This window comes from Geotrypetes seraphini, chromosome 8 (genome assembly GCF_902459505.1).
Source record: "Geotrypetes seraphini chromosome 8, aGeoSer1.1, whole genome shotgun sequence".
In the NCBI taxonomy this organism is placed as follows: Eukaryota; Metazoa; Chordata; class Amphibia; order Gymnophiona; family Dermophiidae; genus Geotrypetes; species Geotrypetes seraphini.
In genome coordinates this window covers 158022782-158041891 of record NC_047091.1, presented here as the reverse complement: position 1 = coordinate 158041891, position 19110 = coordinate 158022782, and the positions used below count along the sequence as shown (strand labels likewise).

At 40.2% G+C, this 19110-nt stretch overlaps 1 protein-coding gene across 5 annotated transcripts in view; it reads right to left on the bottom strand.

The window, feature by feature from the left end:
* IFT81 (intraflagellar transport 81) overlaps positions 1 to 19110 on the bottom strand; it is a 218056-nt gene that overhangs the window by 55637 nt on the left and 143309 nt on the right. For all 5 annotated transcript variants that reach the window (XM_033955237.1, XM_033955239.1, XM_033955238.1 and 2 more), the window contains 3 exons: positions 14923 to 15072; positions 5562 to 5690; positions 4435 to 4524 (listed from right to left, as the gene is read on the bottom strand). In XM_033955237.1, the coding sequence (XP_033811128.1) occupies positions 4435 to 4524; positions 5562 to 5690; positions 14923 to 15072 (369 nt within the window). The remainder of the gene's footprint in view (positions 1 to 4434; positions 4525 to 5561; positions 5691 to 14922; positions 15073 to 19110) is intronic.

Genomic DNA, 19110 nt, shown 5'->3' with positions numbered 1-19110 from the left:
CCAACGAAAACATGCCTGAACTACCAGCTGCCTGAACTGACAGAGCTGTCACATCAAAACTCTGTTTAAGGAGGGACTCCCAACTTATGCTTCTCCAGGTCCTTCAAAGCCGCACCGCCCTAAAAAGGCACGGTGTGCCACTTAGAAATGGCGAAGACCATAGCGTCCACCATGGTGACTTCAAAGTGTCCCTATCCCCTTCCGAAATGGGATACAGGCGGGCCATGGAGCGCACAAAACAAAAAGGGGATTCCGGCACCTGCCACTGAGCGAGCATAACATCCTGAATATCCTGATACATACGAAAAGAGCAGGAAGCAGAGCGAATCCCCTTAAGCAAGGGGTCCACCGTACACGGGGGCTCCGACACAGGGTCCTCAAAGTGCAAAACTGAGGAAACCTGCATAATCAACTCAGTAAGCTCGTCCCGCTGAAAAATGCGCACCACAGATGCATCTTCGCCAGCTAGGGGGTACTCGAACCCCTCGCTGGCGAAATCCAACCCCCCCCAAAGAGGGTCCTGGAATTCTCCCCAAGGGTCCAGGTCCTCATCAATGACATCCTGCTCCTCTGGGGGAAAAAATCCTCATCCCAAGAGACCTTCGGGCGTTTGAAGGAGAGAGGAGTAGAGGGGGGCAAAACCGCCACAGTGTGAGGCCGCACCGGGGAAGATGTCGAGAGACCCCTCCAAGACGCACAGAGGGGAGACGGAACCTCCTGCCGCCAGCAGATAAACTTTACAAAGTGCCAATAAAAATTCAGGGGGAAAGACCCCATGGGACCCCCTGCCACAGCAGGGGACCCTGCCAAACCTTGCCCCTGTATTTCTAGAACAGGGGGAAAGTCACCCGAGGTAACTGAGATGAAGGAGGAGGTTCCCGCCAAAATTGGACCTGAAGCTGCCAATATCGGAGCTCCTGCAGCCTGCCGCATCTGAAAAGCCTGGGATTTTCCTGACGCTGAGGTTGAGGAACAGACCAACGCGAAAAGGGCATCCCCAGCCGTTCCAGCAGCAAGGGAATCCTTTTCTCCCTGACCTTTGGCGGCTGGGGAACCCTTCGCATGGGCATCTGAGGAAGTCTGGGCTTCCCCGCGATCTGAATCATGAAGTACCTTCGGCAGGGTGCCCTGGCCACCGGCATCCGCTGCAGACAAGGCTTCCCCACCGCTCCAGCCTGCACAATGCTTGCACAGGCCAGCCACGAGTACCTCGCATCTGGAGCACTTTTTCCCTTTAAAAGTGCTCATTGTGCTGAAAGCGCCCTAGCTACAAAGAAAGTACCGGTTAGATGAGAAAAAAACAGAAAAAAGGCAGTTACAAAGGGAAATGAGCCCTTTAGACCAGCACACCTCAGGATTTTTTTTTTTTTTAACTTACAGAACAGACTCCACGGCTCTCAAGCTGGAGGGCTGACCAAGCAGGGGGGCCAGGCCGCCAGCTGAGGACCCTAGAAAATATGGGGAGGTGGAGGAAGGTGGGGGGAGGAGGGACCCAGCACGAGATCCGCCGTGTTTAACACCCCCAAGGTTGGACGGATCCCCAAACAGGACCCGCCCAAGCTCTATTGGCACAAAAGGGGAACCAGGAATCCAAACACCAAATTCCAACATGGCTAAGAACGGAGTAGAAATTAGCCTACCACCTGCTACCGAAGACTGAGAAAGACTGGATTAGTATAGGGGATGCTGTACTGATATACGTACAAGTTTGATCTGTCTCCACCTGCTGGTAGCAGTGAGGTATAATACCCATCCGTAAGGAACTGTACCGGTCTATCAAGCAATACAGAATTATGAAATAGAATATATACTAAACCAAAACTCATTTCATAGTTAACATCATCTTTTAAATTTTCTTTAAATGAAATTTCAACCACAGCCTTTGCAGAAATATACTGCTGACATCCAGACAGTCTCAATCTTGTTTTAAAAAGTAAACATTTAGTTTCACTTTAATTAGGAAAGAACTTACTGGCTAAAAATCAAAGATAGTATTTGCTGAAGTCATTCTGCAGCATAGCTGGTAACCCATGTGAGACACAATGCACCAAGAAATGTACAAATTTTTAAAAGGAAAAATCTCAAAACGGCCGTGAAAACAAATTTTGATACCACGTCATTTATTTAATTATAGATGACACAAAATTTATATCATCATCTCACTGTCCTAGCACAGTAACTTACTAGAGATTTGGGTTTTTGGGTTTTTTTTGCTGTTTCTCAGCAACTACTTAGAATTTCAAGGTGAAATTTTACAGCTTTATTGCAATTATTATCTACATTTATATGCTGAGGAATGAGATGGAAATTAGTTTTAAGAACAGCGATGTCACATAATTTTTAGCATGACGACCCAGCAATATTCGTGCATTCAAAAAATATTTTGTATTGTAAAACTAACATTATTTGAACCCCCCAAAAATGGGATACCTGCTTATTGTTGCTGTCTGAAGAGCAATGTTAGAGGCCAGCTGAATTGCCTAAAGCTCTAGACTAGGGGTGTCCAACTTGCGGCCCTGTGAAGTGTTTTGTGCGGCCCCGGTTGAGGGCAATGCAGTGTTTTCCTCTGATGCCCCCGGGTTTTTACTGTCTTGCCGGCTCCCTCCTCTGTCTTGCTGCAGCGTTTGCACGGCCCCAGAATTTTTTTTTTCAGCCAGTGTGGCCCAGGGAAGCCTAAAGGTTGGACACCTTTGCTCTAGACAACTGATCGACCACTTGCTCTCTGAGGGTGCCCACTGATCCTGAACAGGGACGGTCATACATATTGCTCTCCAGCCTTTGAGACTTGCAACTGCAGACAGAATCAGCCAATCCAAGATCTGTAGCGGAAGGCCCCTGGAAAGCGAGAGGGATCGCAACCACCATGCAAGACTCTTCCATACCACAGGTGTCCAGGGCAAGGGCGCATGTAATGGGTCCCGCTAGGGATTCAAGTGAGAAAGCTGAGCATCCTGCAGTGGACACAAGACAGGCTCTGGCCTAAGGGACCAACATCAATTATCGATACCATGGTCCCCAGAACCTGGAGGTACTGCCATGCCGTCAGGATCGGAATGACCAGAAGGTCCCTGACAAGCCGTCGAAGCTTCTCCTGATGGGACACAGGCAGGAACACTTTGTTCTGTCTCGTGTGAAATTGAACTCCCAGGTATTCCAAATCATGCATTGGCTTGAGGTGACTTCCTGAAGTTGATCACCCAGCCCAAGCACTGCAGCAACTGTACCACCTGATGCCCCATGGACAGTGAGGGAGTTCTGATCAGACAGTCATCCAGATACAGATGAACCAGGACACCCAGGGTGTGAAGATGGACCGCCACCACCACTTTGGTGAAAGTCCGGGGTGTTGCTTCTAATCCAAAGGGCATCGCTGCAAACTGGAAATGTTGCTGATGTTCACAGAACCAGCGACAGTGATGAGGTATGAAGGGGAGAGGTGTAAGTTTCTGAAATTTGAGATTTCCTACAAAGTTATGGCAGGTAGATGGAAATAATCCACTGGTCCCGGATTGCACAAAAAAGGGAGACTACCTGTGATCTCCTGTGGTCAATGGTGATACTGGAAATTCAATGCTGGTGCTGTATCCAGCCACCACCACTGAATTTCAGGTCTGATTTTGGCTGGCTGGCTAAAGCTCCTTATACAAAGCCACAGTAGTGATGCTGCCAGTGAATACACCGAAGCCCATTCAATTTCTATGGGCTTTGGTGCATTTACCATGGCAACATCGCTATTGCAGCTTTGTAAAAGAGGCCCTAAGTCTCAATGGCCAAAGATATACCTTTTAGGCGGTTTATTTTCAGCCGACCTTAGCCGGTAAGCCGCTGAATATTGGCGCTGACTAGCTATGTTGTGCAACATAGCCAGTCACCAGCTAATCCAGAGACCAGGATATTCGGCATGATATAGCCGGCTATCCCCATTCTGTTAAACTTATTATCAAAAGATGTCAAAGAGCAGAATCTGTATTCGATAGTACCCACAGTATCAGTCTCATAGCCAGTGCTGTTATGGTATAACAGGTATACTTTGAATATCTTAGGAAACAGAAACACTGATTCTTAGGCCTGTCATTCTGCCAATAGCCATTTCTTATATTTAGTTGGCACATTTCATAGTCAGAGCAATAGTTCTCAGAACAGAGCATGAGCTCCTTCCGCCCCAGAGGGATAAAGAATCATCATGTGGGAGGGATGTGATGTGTTTCAATTAAAACCCCAACTTATTTAAAAGCTAATCTTGCCTTTTTTGGGGAGTGGGGAAAGGATGGCAAAATATTACAAAGAAAAGATAGTTGGCCTAAAAGTTAGAGAAATACTGATCTAGAGCCTGATTTACAGAGGCCTTTCTGTCATTCCTGGGGGGAAAAAAAGCTTAGAAAACAAGCCCTTAAACCAAATTCTACAACTACATATATAAATCTATTCACTAACCTGGTACTTCTGTCGCAAGATCCTCAGCTCTTTGAGAACTGGAGCTAATGCTGACTTTCTCTCTGCTAGCAACGTGTGCAGTTTCTTTACCTGTTATAGGAACAATTCATCCATTTCAAAAAAATATATCCTTATCAGGAGTAAATTTATATAGGTTTTTCTGGGTGTAAAGCCCGTTTTCATGCAGGAAGGGCCTTTTAAAATTGCATGATTGCATACACGTTCCCCATGTAGGCATTCCTAGTACAATCTGAATAGAACAAACATGTATTCTATAAAATATGCAAGCACATACAGAGTAGATGGTATTTCCACATTACTAGAGCTGAATCTGGAAACCTACTCTATGTTTCCTTTATAAAATAGGTGCCTTTTTGGCCTTCTCAATATTACCGGTAGGTGTCCTATTATAAAATTAGCATACTTTTTGCACAAAAAGAATCAGTGAATTGAAAAATATGAATATAAATATGATATATTGTACTTAAAGTATTCATGAAGGAAAATCAAGTGTGTGTTTATAAGATTATATGTATTTTTCTGATACACTTGTTGTAATATGAAAAAATGAATAAAGAAATTTAAAAAAAAAAAGAAAAATTTTAAATAATTTATACATATTTTGTCATAACATCAATTAATGAATAATATAGATGGGAGCTGCAATAAATCTATAAGCAAAGATATTATTAGTTATGTGTTTAAATAAAACAATAATGCTGTATTTTATTAGATAAATATACTGCCTATCAAGGTTATCTAAGTAGTTTACAAATTAGGACTCAAACATTTTCTCTATCTGTCCCAATGAGTTCTCAATCTATCTAACGTACCTGGGGCAATGGAGGACTGAGTGACTTGCCCAGGGTCATAAGCAGCAGCACAGAGTTTGAACGCACAAACTCAGGGGGCTGAGGCTGTAGCTCTAACCACTTGGCCACTCCTTCCTGTACACATTCATATAAATGACTTCATATGCATAGTCTGAAACATCTGTAGAAGTTTGCAGCAGATCCTAGCATAACATACAGAGGAATATTGTACTTTTTCTAGTTTTTCTTTCAAATAGACACAGCCTGATGTAAACAAAAGCTACACAAAAATTATTAGCTAAGTTTCAGACTCACCATTTCAGACATGTTGTTTAATGTTCGGCCCTTCATTTCATCCAGCTCACTCTTAAGGGCAGATATCCTTTCGAGTTCCTCCTGTGTGTCGCTGTACCCAGAAATGCCTCTCTTCTGTTCAATCGCTTGCTTTGGATACAAGAAACAGATCCAAAAAGTTGATTGCAAGTCTTGAGATCAATCAAGGCTCTGAATACAAGGTGAAGATCAAGAAGGGTTTGTAGATTTTGATGGGACTATCTGCTGTCACCTTTTATGTTTTCGTGTGCTGTATGCCATTATATTTTACAGAATACAAAATAATTTCTGTTAACTGAACATTTCTATTAAAAAAAAAACAATTAACACACAATCTTGCTTTTGTTCAAAAAGGTAGATAATAATTTAATTTAAATAATCTGTCTGTCTTTCTCACTATAGCGACGCACAAAGGTTATTTTAGTAAATTTCAGAAAATCTGGGGACCATTAACTGATTTTTGTAATGAATGATTAACTTTTCCCATGATAAGATATTTGATTAGGGGGGAAATGGGTGGGCTTTACTTGTTGTTATTTCATAATACAGGACTATTTGAATAGTTTTACAGTAATGATACTTTTATGTATTATTGAGTAGGGAGGGAGGGGAGGGAAGGTTATTCTATTCAATAAGAATAATTTAAATATTAGATTTCTTACATAATTTTTAAAATATTACAGAATATTATTTGTTATGAAATGTTATACTTAAAGCATATATGAGAGTTAATCAAGTGTGTATCTTTAAGTTCATATGAGTTTAACTGCTACACTTGTAACATGCAAAAATGAATAAAGAATTTAAAACAAACAAACAAAAAAAGTATTCCATTATTTTTCCAAAGAAGGCTTATCACAAATGTGGGGCATGAGCTAATCAAATGATCTGGAAAATATGATTTATAGTTAAGGGGTGTTATGCCTACACACTTACTATCACTTGAAAGCACGATGCTTTAGGATGTCAAGCATGCATGTCATTTCTAAGTGCTTGCAGAAGTACTAGCATTTAAAAGCCATCAATAAGGACAGTCTTCTAGTCCAAGGATTAACAGTCTGTGCTGTATTGCTATGGTTCAAAACCTAGCTTAGGCTTTAGCACTGCAGTCACTCTGAGCTCTATATCTAGGCTTGCTGGCTAACCAAACAGAAGCACTAGTTTTAACTACTAATGAAGCCACAACATGTATTCTTGGCCATAGAAGGCTACTGCAGTTCTTGGTCTAAGTATAGGGGAAAACCTGGCAGAAAAATGAAAAAATACTGAAAGATATGCATGGTGAATGACCTCAGACAACAGGTGAACAAAATGTGACTAAAGAAGGAAACCTTACTGGGGGAAGAAACATGTAAAGTGAATGAATCATCTGTCATTCTGTGTTTGCTGACATCTCAAAAAAAAAAAAAAAAATACATAGGGAGTTCAGTCCATATCAGAGTATAAAGCAGTGTTTTATGTATGGAAATTTGCAATTTTATAAATGCCAGTCTGAAATACATGTCGTTATATACACTGATGCTTCATAAAAATAGGGAGATTGCCAATATAAATGTGTGATGAATATATCAAATTTCTGCAGAAAAATGTTATAGACACTGAGCCATTGCACACATAATGAGCTGAATTGAGTAGAAGAATCCTAGGCATGTGGTTGGGAAGAACAGAAGAATAGCCTTACTGGGTCAGACCAAAGGTCCATGCCCATTAGCCTGTCCTCACGGTGGCCAATTGAGGTCACTAGTACTTGGCAAAAACCCAAATAGTAGCAACATTCCATGCAACCGTACCGAACCAGGGCAAGTAGTGTCTTCCCCCATGTCTATCTCAATAACACCCTATGGTCTTTTCCTCTAGGAAATTGTCCAAACCTGTCTTAAAACTAGCTACGTTAACTGCTCTTACCACAACCTCTGGAAACAGTTGCACACACATGAAAAAACCTGGAAATTTTTTAAGCGGTATAAATGTTAAATTTCCTTGCATAATTTGCAAAATGGACATATGCTAACCAATGCCTTATAAGAAAAGGATGCTTATAAAAAAAAAAAAAAGAGAGACCACCTCCCAAGGGCTTTACTGGGCCTAACATTTATTTACTTATTTATTGGGATTTATTAACTGCCTTCATAAAGAGATACACAAATCCCTGATGGTCCAGAGCAGGATTGATCCTCCATCATTACTGCTTGTGTTAGCACCAGGTTCAAAATGGTACCAGTAACCCCTAGCAATGGTCTTACTGTCAAGACACCCTAGGTAAAGGGTAGTGCGTCATGGATTTGATATATTACCTTCCTGTGGTACAACCAAAGCAATGGCCAGTTCAAAGACTTCCTCTGCCATGTCCAGCATCTCTGCTCCCCTCCCTTCCTCTTAGATATTTAGCATCTTTCCTTCTGAAACCTCTCTGGGGTAAACAAACAAAATAATCTGACTCACTGCTTCTGCTATAAGACCTTCAGCATCCGCACGTGCTCAAGGTCTGTGAAGTCCTGTCTCTTGCAAAACAGAAGTTTGTAGGGGATAGGTCCTAGAAGATCTTGAATATGCACAGATATTCGAGGTCTTGCGATGGCAGGAGTGAATCTTTTGTATACTTGTTCAGTATCGCAGCCTCCTCCCCCCCACCCCCCAAAAAAGTGTATTACTTCAAGCAAGTTTTATCATGCCATTATATTACAGTAAACCAAACCAAACCTTATATGGCAGCTTGATTTCTAACCACAGTTCCTTAAGAGTACAACCAGGAGTAACTGGTGCCATTTTGAGAACATGGCACTGGTAGGGACAGGAGCACCTTTGGATTGCTCCTGCCCCAGAACCCTTAGACTTCCCAAGATTTCTAAGAGATAGGTCCACTGGGTTTCTATAGGGAGGATGTGAGGGAGAGGAGTCTCTACTGGGTGTCTTCAGAGGGAGGATGGAGAGAAAAGCATGCCTCAGCTCTAGCCCCTCTAAGATGGTGCCTTTATAAGCAGCAGGTTAATAGCCTGATATTCCCAGGCAGAAAACGTTAACAGCAGCATCTGAATTATTTAGTTTAGATTATAATTGCCTCTTAACCTCTGTTAAGCAGCAGTATCATGGGTTAAATTACTACTCTGTGTTTTTGCCAAGTACTAGTGAGGATGGGCTACTGGGTTAGATGGACCATTGGTCTGATCCAGTAAGGTTATTCTTATGTTCTTATGCAATAACGCACAGGAAAAATGTGATTTAAAGTATGCAAATGCATTTAAAACACCTCAATATTTACTGTTATTTTACACATCTTAGTAACTAACCCTGTTTATTTTAGAAGGATTCTCGCATGTAATTATGCTTTGGAGATCCACACCACATCTAAATGCCAAGGAGGGGGGAGGGGGAGGTATAGAGTGGAAGTGGTGAGCCTGTTTCACAAGGGGGATACATATGGCTGTACCAAAGTATAAAATCAAAAAGGACTGTGATTTTCTTAATGGTTAATGGTTTTCAATAGATATATATTTATCCAATAGAATAACCATTTAAATTTTGTTCTTGTTGTCCCAAAATATAAGCATTTATATCTGCCCCAAGGCATTCTAACTGCTTGATGGAAAGGCTGCCTGCCTAGACATCATAAATGACTGCTTCTTGGAGCAATTGGTCCAAGAACTGACAAGAGGGGGAGCTATTTTAGATTTGGTCTTTAGCGGAAAGCAAAAGTCAACTGTGTTGGGTCTGCTGATAACATGATCAAATATGAGCCGATACTGGAAGCAACATCGCAAAAGAAATCCACTGGAGAGGCATTTAATTTTCGAAAGGGTGACTATGATAAAATGAGGAAAATGGTTAAAAGAAGCCAAAAGGATCAATTGCAAAGTTAGGACTGTAAACCAGACATGAATGTTATTTAAAAATACCATTATGGAAGTCCTGACCAGATGTATTCCACATGTAAGCAAAAGGGGAAAAAGAGGGAAACGAGAGCCAGCATGAACATAAGAATTGCTGCTGCTGGGTCAGACCAGTGGTGCCCAGTAATCATCGTGCCCAGCAATCCGCTCACGCAGCAGCCCTCAGGTCAAAGACCAGCACCCTAACTGAGACTAACCCTACCTGAGTACGTTCTAGTTCAGCAGGAACTTGTCTAACTTTGTTTTGAATCAGTGGAGGGTGTTTTCTCCAGCATGGTTAAAAGATGAAGTGAAAGAGTCTATTAGAGCCAAAAAAAACATCCTTTAACGAATGGAAAAAGTATCCAAATGAATAAGGAGAGACACAAGCACTGGCAAGTTAGATGCACAGCATTGATAAAGAAAGCTAAGAAAGAATACGAAGAGAAACTTGCCAAAGAGGCAAAAGCTCATAATTTTTTCAGGTACATTAGAAGCAGAAAACCTGTGAGGGAATCTGTGGGACCGTTGAATGGTCAAGGGGCACAAGGGCAATCAGGGAGGATAAGGCCAAAGCAGTTTCCATATTACATATTGCTTCAGTCTTTACAGAAGAAGATGTAAGAGATCTACCTCAAACAGAAATGGTTTTCAATGAATCTGGAAAATGTATTAAGCCAAATTGACAAGTTAAAAAGTGATAAATCACCTGGACAAGATGGTATATATCCCAGGGTAATAAAAACTCAAACATAAAATTGCTGACCTGCTGTTAGTAATCTGTAACTTGTCACTAAAATTATCTGTAGTACCTGAAGATTGGAGGGTGGTCAATGTTATGCCATTTTTTTAAAAAGGATTCCAGGGGAGATCTGGGAAATTACAGACCAGTAAGCCTGACTTCCATGCCGGGCAAAATAGGGGAAACAATTATAAAAAAATAAAATTGTGGAACACATAGACAAACATGATTTAATAAGACAGAGTCAGCATGGGTTCAGCCTAGAGAATGACACGGTGACAAAATTCATCACTGTTCCCGTCCCCGCGGATAACCGCGGGAAATAATTCCATGTCATTTTCTAGTGTCTGTTTCAACCTCGGTCCTTCTACACCAGCATTCTTCAAAGCAAAGCTTGTGGGTCAGTGGTTGTGGCCATTCATACTCTGATTCTTCCCTCTCTCCTTAAAGAATGACATGAAGATGGTTTCCCGCGGGGATGGGAACGGTGATGAATTTTGTCACCGTGTCATTCTCTAGTTCAGCCAAAGGAGATCTTGCCTCACTAATTTGCTTGACTTCTTTGAAGGTGTGAATAAACATGTGGATTAAGGTGAGCTGGTTGATGTAGTGTATATAGATTTTCAGAAAGCTTTTGATAAAGTTCCTCATGAGAGGCTCCTGAGAAAATTAAAGAGAGTCATGGGATAGGTGGCAAAGTTCAGTTGTGGATTAGGAATTGGTTATCGGATAGAAAACAGAGGGTAGGGTTAAATGGTCTATACTGGGGGTAAGTTCAAAGGCTTGAATGAGCTTTCAAGGAGTTTGGCTAAAATGACATTGAGGTCCCAAACAGGAGGGGGTGCTTTTAATGGAGGTTTTAAGAATCTTTATGAAACAAGAATATAAGAGGCTGGGTAGTGAGATTTTCCATGAAGAATCTGGACAATGTCTTGAAACCAGATTCCAATTTTTTTTTTTTAGAAAGAAGTAGGATTTTCAGTGTAGTATTTCAATCAGATGAAGAAATGTCACCACTTTTAGAAGATATGATTTTTGTGTTGCTGGTTTTCATGATGTCAAAAGTACTTGTCTCATTGGTTCTAACAAGCAGATGGAGTCAACTAGAACCCATTCAGTTTCTAACTGTGAGTGATCAGCTTTTGAGATTGGGATGCAAATCAGTCTGTGATTTTGAGTTAGCCATGTTGGGTGATATCCCAGAGGTTCAAGCTATGGCTACCAATAGGTTAAGAAATGCAGGAACCAAAACTGCCCTAGTCAAAGTGGAGCAATGAGGATTACTTGAACTCTTATCAATCTATCTTTTGAAGAACCCTGGAGATCAGAGGAAAAAAGACATGACATATAGGAGCCCCTGAGACCATGGGCTGTTCTATTGAGGTTTGGGCAAAGAGCATGATGCACATTATTATAGGAAATAAAAAATACCTGTGGTGTTCCCCAGAACTGAATAGCTTCTAGACCAGGGATGGGCAACAAGGGCCACAATCCAGTCAGGCTTTCAAGATTTCCCCAATGAATATGCATGAGATCTATTTGCATGCACTGCCTCCATTGTATGTAAATAGATATTGTATATATTCTTTGCCCACCCGTTCTAGACTGTGGCCGAGTCCAGGGTCCATTTGTGTGGTTTTAGTTTTTATTTATTCATTCATTTTTCGATACCATTCTCCCAGGAGAGCTCAGAACGGTTTATTTGAATTTATTCAGGTACTCAAGCATTTTTCCCTGTCTGTCCCGGTGAGCTCACAATCTATCTAATGTACCTGGGGCAATGGGGAATTAAGTGACTTGCCCAGGGTCACAAGGATCAGCATGGGTTGATAGGTGACTATCAGAATAGGATTTAATATGTTTGCTAGGAACCAGACTCTTAGGACTTCTCTGCAGAAAGGAACTAATCCTAAACCCCCTTGCTTGTTTATATACAACATTGCTACTTGATTGTCTATATGGACGAAAACCATTTGGGATTGAAAACTGCTCCAGGTTCAAAAAAGTTGTGTGTGTTCTCATTTCTGAGGAGTTCTCAGTCTTTGCATTTGCCAAGGATTGAAACAGGTCCCTCATCCTTGTTTATGTTTATTAGATTAGGTGTTACTAAATTCTTGATAAATTGCTTTTCTGTGGTACAACCAAAGCGGTTTCCATATTATATATAGGTACTTTCTCTGTCCCTAATGGGCTTACAATCTAAGCCTTTCGTACCTCAGGCAATGGAGGTTAAAGTGACTTGCCCAGGGTCTCAAGAAGTCACAGTGGAAAATTAACCCAGTTCTCAGCCAACTGTACTAACCATTAGGGTACTCCTTCACTCCAGGTGTATGGAAGTATCTGTGGATGAAATCACTTGTAGTAGAGGTGCTTGAACAGGCATCCTTTTACTACATTTGACTGATATAGCCACTATTGTGGGAAGCATGGATGGTTTGACCTACATGAATTCTTTTGCTGAGTGACTGAATGTATTCCAATGGCTTTTGATATGTCATTGAAGATGACATATGTGTAATCTGCCAAGTAGAGTGAAGGGGTGGGGGGGGATAGATTTTTGAATTTGGAACTCCTTTCTAGAATACAAAAACCTGAAAGCTCTTGATGGAAGATGTTCCATGTGTTAACAATTTAAACAAGTCATATGACTAAAGTTGTTTGTTAAGATCAGGGCATGCAAAGCAACTGTTAGTGCTGGTGATGGAGAATAAATACTGTTGAAATTAGGGAGTTTGCTTTTACAGTTGCTGATCCCCTAATGGGGAATATGCTATCTGGGCATTTACAATTGTGTGACAATGTCCTTCAGTTTAAAAAATGCTCAAAGCATATGGTGGCACTAAGGATTGCACAGTTCTACTTAGGAAAGGTACATTTAGCCTGATGCTTTAAGTATATATATTTTATGAATATAATCTGGGTAGGTTTAGGTAGGCTATGTTAATTTTAATATAAATATATATTATCGTAAAACCTTACTGAAATCTAGACTGGTAATTTATATATAGAAGAATATTTTGGATTTGTTATGTTCATTTTTATAATTTTTTAAAAATTTTAGTCTGCATTGTCTTATTTCTTTTTTATTTTTTTTTGAAAATCATTTTTATTAAGGAAGCAACAAGAGAAACAAACGAAGTACATAAAGAAAGTAACAAATCATGGCAGCATCAAAGAATATAATTGTCAACAACAAAGTCACAGAGCATAGTAGTCTTATTTCAAAATTCTAGAATGCAACTAAGCTACTACTAGATCAGGGGTCTCAAAGTCCCTCCTTGAGGGCCGCAATCCAGTCAGGTTTTCAGAATTTCCGCAATGAATAAGCATTGAAAGCAGTGCATGCACATAGATCTCATGCATATTCATTGGGGAAATCCTGAAAACCCGACTGGATTGCGGTCCTCAAGGAGGGACTTTGAGACCCTTGTACTAGATGGCCCCCCCAAAAGGTAATTTTATAAGCTACCTGCATTTAAGAGTATACACATACATTTCACTCTGCATACTTTGCCAGATATTTGAAAATTATCCCAGAAAAAGTACCTGCATACATTTACACCTATTATGATGCACAAATATGTTTGCCCAAGAAAACGTGTGCGCTTTAGAAAAATTCAAATATATATGTACACAGTTCCAAACTTAACCCAACTTGATCAGATGCAATGATGCTTCTTACAGTGGCTAAAAATACAAGCCAAACATTACATATGTACTATTACTTGTAAGTAAGGCAGGCAGTTTTATAAAAACCAATTTTCTGAGGATAAGGGGATGGGACTTGATATACCGCTTTTTCTGTATGGTTTACACAATCAAATCGGTTATACATGGAGCAATGAAGTGTTAAGTGACTTGCCCAGAGTCACAAGGAGCTGCAGTGGGAACCTAACTCACCATCTCAGGGTGCTGAGGCAGCTGCTCAAAGTAGTGGAGGAGTGGCCTAGTGGTGAAAATAAACCTCTATAATTAGTCCATCAAATTTCATGGCACATGCTTATACTTCAACAAACTAAGAATTTTGCATTTTATAAATTATTTAAAATAAAAATGTTGGACTTTTTAAAAGTAAGAAGCTTCAGATTACAAGAAGATTTGACCACCACTATGCAAATGGGGGAAACAACCAATATATTTCAGTAAAAAAAAAAAAAAAATATATATATATATATATACCAAACATTAAAAATCTCATGAACAGAATTTTTTATTTTAATAACATGCCACAGACTTGGAGGTGATGTTAGTTGCCCCGATTAGCAAGAGAAAGTTTTCTACAGAAAAACTACATTTTAACTTATGTTTGGCTAGCTTCAATTTTAAAGTGATATACTTTGGCCCACTTCAGGGAGTTGCTAGACAATATAGTGCCTAGAAAAAAAAAAAAAGGGGGGGGGGGAAGGTGCATTTGTGTGCCTGCATTGGCAGTCAGTATTCTGCAGTTCTCTAAATACTCTGAGCAGCAGCAGCATTAGAGTATGGGAAGATGTCTCAAGTAAATCAAGGCTGGAAGAGAAAGAGAGCATGTAATCATCTGTAAATAAGCTATTTATAGTAAAGAATAACGATCTGGTAGTTGAAGGCAGCCTGAAGTGGAAAGAGTCCTGGCCTATACCTCTGTAGAATCCCTAGGTGCCATTTAGACTAAATAGAAGAGGGAATTTAGGTGGTTAAATAGAAAAAGCTCATGTATTATAATCTGGACTACAGAAGAGGTAGATGATTGAATTACCATTTGCTCTTGCACCACCTCATGACGCTGTTTTAAAATTTCCTCTGTTCTCTGCAGAACCCCATGTTCTGCTCGGAGTTCTGCTATTTCCTGGCGCTTCTTTTTGAACACTGTGCTTTTGCCACGAAGCTTACTAACATAGCGCTTAAACTACAGAAATAAAGAGAAAACGTGACATTTAAATTAATGCAAAGTTCTCTACATTATCAAAATGAACAGTCTTTTTAATTGTATTACATCTACAGTATCTATCAAACTTGCCATACAAATGAGCAATCTACATAAGAAATTTTAAAAAAAAGATGATTAATATATTCTTATTGCTTACACTTGAATCTTGTGATGTAGAAGATAAGAGAAAATGAGAACTATTGAAAGATTTTGCCCTCAGTTCTGGAATTTTGCATATTGATATACATGCAAAATCTTGTCTGTTTCTTTCCCTCCCACTTCCCCTCTTCTCTTTAAATGACAGGTCTTAAGACATTTATCACTATGGTTTGCAGAAAATAAAAGTGTATGACTTGCTGAAGATAAAGAGCATTATAACTTTATATAACAAACCTTGATATAATTGAAGTCTCAGCAAGCTGTTTAAACTGATCAACTAATATAGACTGTTGCTTTAAAATTATAAGCTTTTCAGTTGAAATTTTTGTTCAATGTAGCATTAAAGGAATTTAGGATATTCATCAGATCACACCACAGATTCCTTAAAAAGCTCCAACAGGAGACTATTTTAATAGAGATGTTGGTACCTTAGGTCCTTGGGCATGAATTAAAGAATTCAAATGCATATAGGAAAGAGGTACCCGAACTATAGCTAAGTGATGCAGGGTTCCATGTTAGGAGTCACTTCCCAGGAAAAGGATCTAGGTGTTATCATTAAGGATACATTGAAACCCTCAGCTCAATAAACAAAAGATAAAAATGTTATAATGCCCTTGTATTGCTGTATTGTACTGCCACACCTCGACTACTGTGTGCAATTCTGGTCACAATATCTCAAAAAAGATATAGCAGAATTAGAAAAGATACAGAGAAGGGCAACAAAAATGATAAAAGGGATAGGACGACTTCCCTATGAGGAAAGGCTAAAGCAGCTAGGGCTATTCAGCTTGGAGAACAGATGGCTTAGGGGTGATATGATAGAGGTCTATAAAACACTGAGTGGAGTGGAAACGGTAGATGTGAATCGCTTGTTTACCCTTTCCAAAAATACTAGGACTAGGGGGCATGTGATGAAGCTATTAAGTAGTAGATTTAAAACAAATTGGAGAAAATGTTTCTTCATGTAACATGTAATTAAACTTTTAAACATATGTTTGACAGTGAAAAAGTCACAACCATATAACTGATTTCACCACATTCTCTGGCAACAAATTCAAAAGTTTAATTACATGTTGCTGTTGAGTTTGCAACATGTAATTAAACTTTTGAATTTGTTGCCAGAGAATGTGATGAAATCAGTTAGCTTAGCAGGGTTTTAAAAAAAGGTTTGGATAATTTCCTAAAAGAGAAGTCCATAGGCCATCATTGAGATGGCTTGGGGAAATCCACTGCTTACTCCTAGGATAATTAGCATAAAATCTGTTTTACTACTTAGGATTTAGCTAGGTTCTTGGGACCTGGGTTGGCTGCTGTTGGAAACAGGCTACTGGGCTTGATGGACCTTCGGTTTATCCCAGTATGGCCATTCTTATGATCTTAAAGGTTGAAAATATGCCTGATCAGAAACCAAGTGGTCAATGTGCTAATCCCTTGTCTAAATAAACAGGCCTGGTTATAAAGCTTTAAATTTAGCATTCCTAGTCCTTCTTGATGGCAGTTATAAGAACATAAGAATAGCCTTACTGGGTCAGAGCAATGGTCCATCAAGCCTAGTAGCCCGTTCTCACTGTGGCAATTCCAGGTCACTAGTTCTTGGCAAAAACCCAAATAGTAGCAACATCCCATGCTACCGATCCATAGCAAGCAGTGGCTTCCCCCATGTCTTTCTCAATAACAGACTATGGACTTTTCCTCCTGGAAATTGACCAACCCTTTCTTAAAACCAGCAATGCTATCCACTCTTACCACAACCTCTGGTAATGCATTTGAGAGCTTAATTATTCTCCGAGTGAAAATATATTTCCTCCTATTGGTTTTTAGAGGTATTCAAACTTCAATTTCAACTCCCCCCTCCCCCTAAAAAAAGCAACTTTTAACAATCTGTTAGTTAGCATTTAAATCTTTCTATAGTAGACAAGAGGAAGAATTTAAAACACATAACCATCAAGGAAATACGAAGAGGTGCGAAAAAGTTCTCAGCCCTACCAATGTCCTACATTCTGAGTGTTATTTTGCCACTGTAGCTGAAGGTGTTATTTTATTTTGCAAAGTGCCAATTTGCAGAATCCTAATGATATATTTTGACATTGTTTCAGATCATTGATTAAATCACATCAACAAAAAATGTGGAATTTAAGTGTGAAAATTTCAAGTGTTGAACTCAGTGTGTCATGAAATTCCTATTCCTGCAGAAGAAAGCTCCAATAGGGTGCGTCTTATGGTCAGGTGTGTCTTATGGAGCAAAAAATACGGTACTTTTTATGACCCTAGATTTGAGAGTTTAGTGAAATTTTGAAGGTAATATATAGAAATAAAACAAAAAGGAAATAAGATTATCCTTTTTTGATTAGCTTTCGAAGGCAACCCTTCTTCAGATCCTAATGATATGTTTTGACATTTAAGAAGGGTTACCTTCGAAAGCTAATCAAAAAATGCATTATCTAGTTTAAAAAAAGGGTATTGCCTTATTTCCTTTATATTTCTATATACTATATTATCTTTAAAAGTAGACCAATACAATTTTACTCAAGGTGAAATTTTGAGTTAATTTATGTACTCAGTCCTAGTCAGTTTTCAAACAGGCCAATTTATGAGACTGACTCTCAGTTAGAAGCTTAAACCCTTTCAATATTGGGTCCTTAGAATTTCACAGATATTGACATCATGTGAGTCAAGTTTAAAAACCAAAAACCTAACATAGGTTCTTTTTACTAAGCTACAGTAAAAACTGGCCTTAGCATGTTCTTACATGGATCTTTCCTGTGCATTTTTTTATCACAGCTGTAAAAATATAAATTTTCTATTTTATTAATAGCCACATGCCAATGTTGCCACTAGTGTGTGACCTACACTACATGAATTTATATTAAAGTGTGCTTTCTAGCTTGTCATCTTGTGCAAAGAGATTACTCCTTTTTGGTGTCGCCACTAGAGTGTGGACATTTTTTTTTTAATTACCACAGGAACACTTACCACCACCTATTTTGTAGGCAGTAAGGACTCCCACATAGCACAGTTACTTACCGTAACAGGTGTTATCCAGGGACAGCAGGCAGATATTCTTTACGCATGGGTGATGTCACCGACGGAGCCCCGGTACAGACCTTTTTAACTAGAAAGTTCTAGTTGGCCGCACCACGCATGCGCGAGTGTCTTCCCGCCCGACGGAGGAGTGCGTGGTCCCCAGTTAAGATAAGCCAGCTAAGAAGCCAACCCGGGGAGGAGGGTGGGACGTAAGAATATCTGCCTGCTGTCCCTGGATAACACCTGTTACGGTAAGTAACTGTGCTTTATCCCAGGACAAGCAGGCAGCATATTCTTTACGCATGGGTGACCTCCAAGCTAACAGAGAGGGAGGAGGGATGGTTGGCCATTAGGAAAATAAATTTTGTAACACAGATTGGCCGAAGTGTCCATCCCGTCTGGAGAAGGTATCCAGACAGTAGTGAGTAGTGAACGTGTGAACTGAGGACCAAGTGGCAGCCTTGCAGATTTCCTCGATGGGTGTGGAACGGAGGAAAGCCAAAGAAGCAGCCATAGCTCTGACCCTGTGGGCCGTGACAGCACCTTCCAGTGAGAGACAGGCCCGAGCATAACAGAACGCAATACAGGCAGCAAGCCAGTTGGAAAGCATCCGTTTAGAGACAGGACGACCCAGACGGTTAGGATCGAAGGTCAGAAAGAGCTGAGGGGACGAGCGGTGAGCCCTGGTACGGTCAAGGTAGTATGCAAGGGCACGCTTGCAATCCAGCGTGTGCAACGCCTGCTCCCCCGGATGAGAATGGGGTTTAGGGAAAAAGACAGGTAACACAATGGACTGGTTGAGGTGAAAGGCCGAGACCACCTTGGGAAGGAATT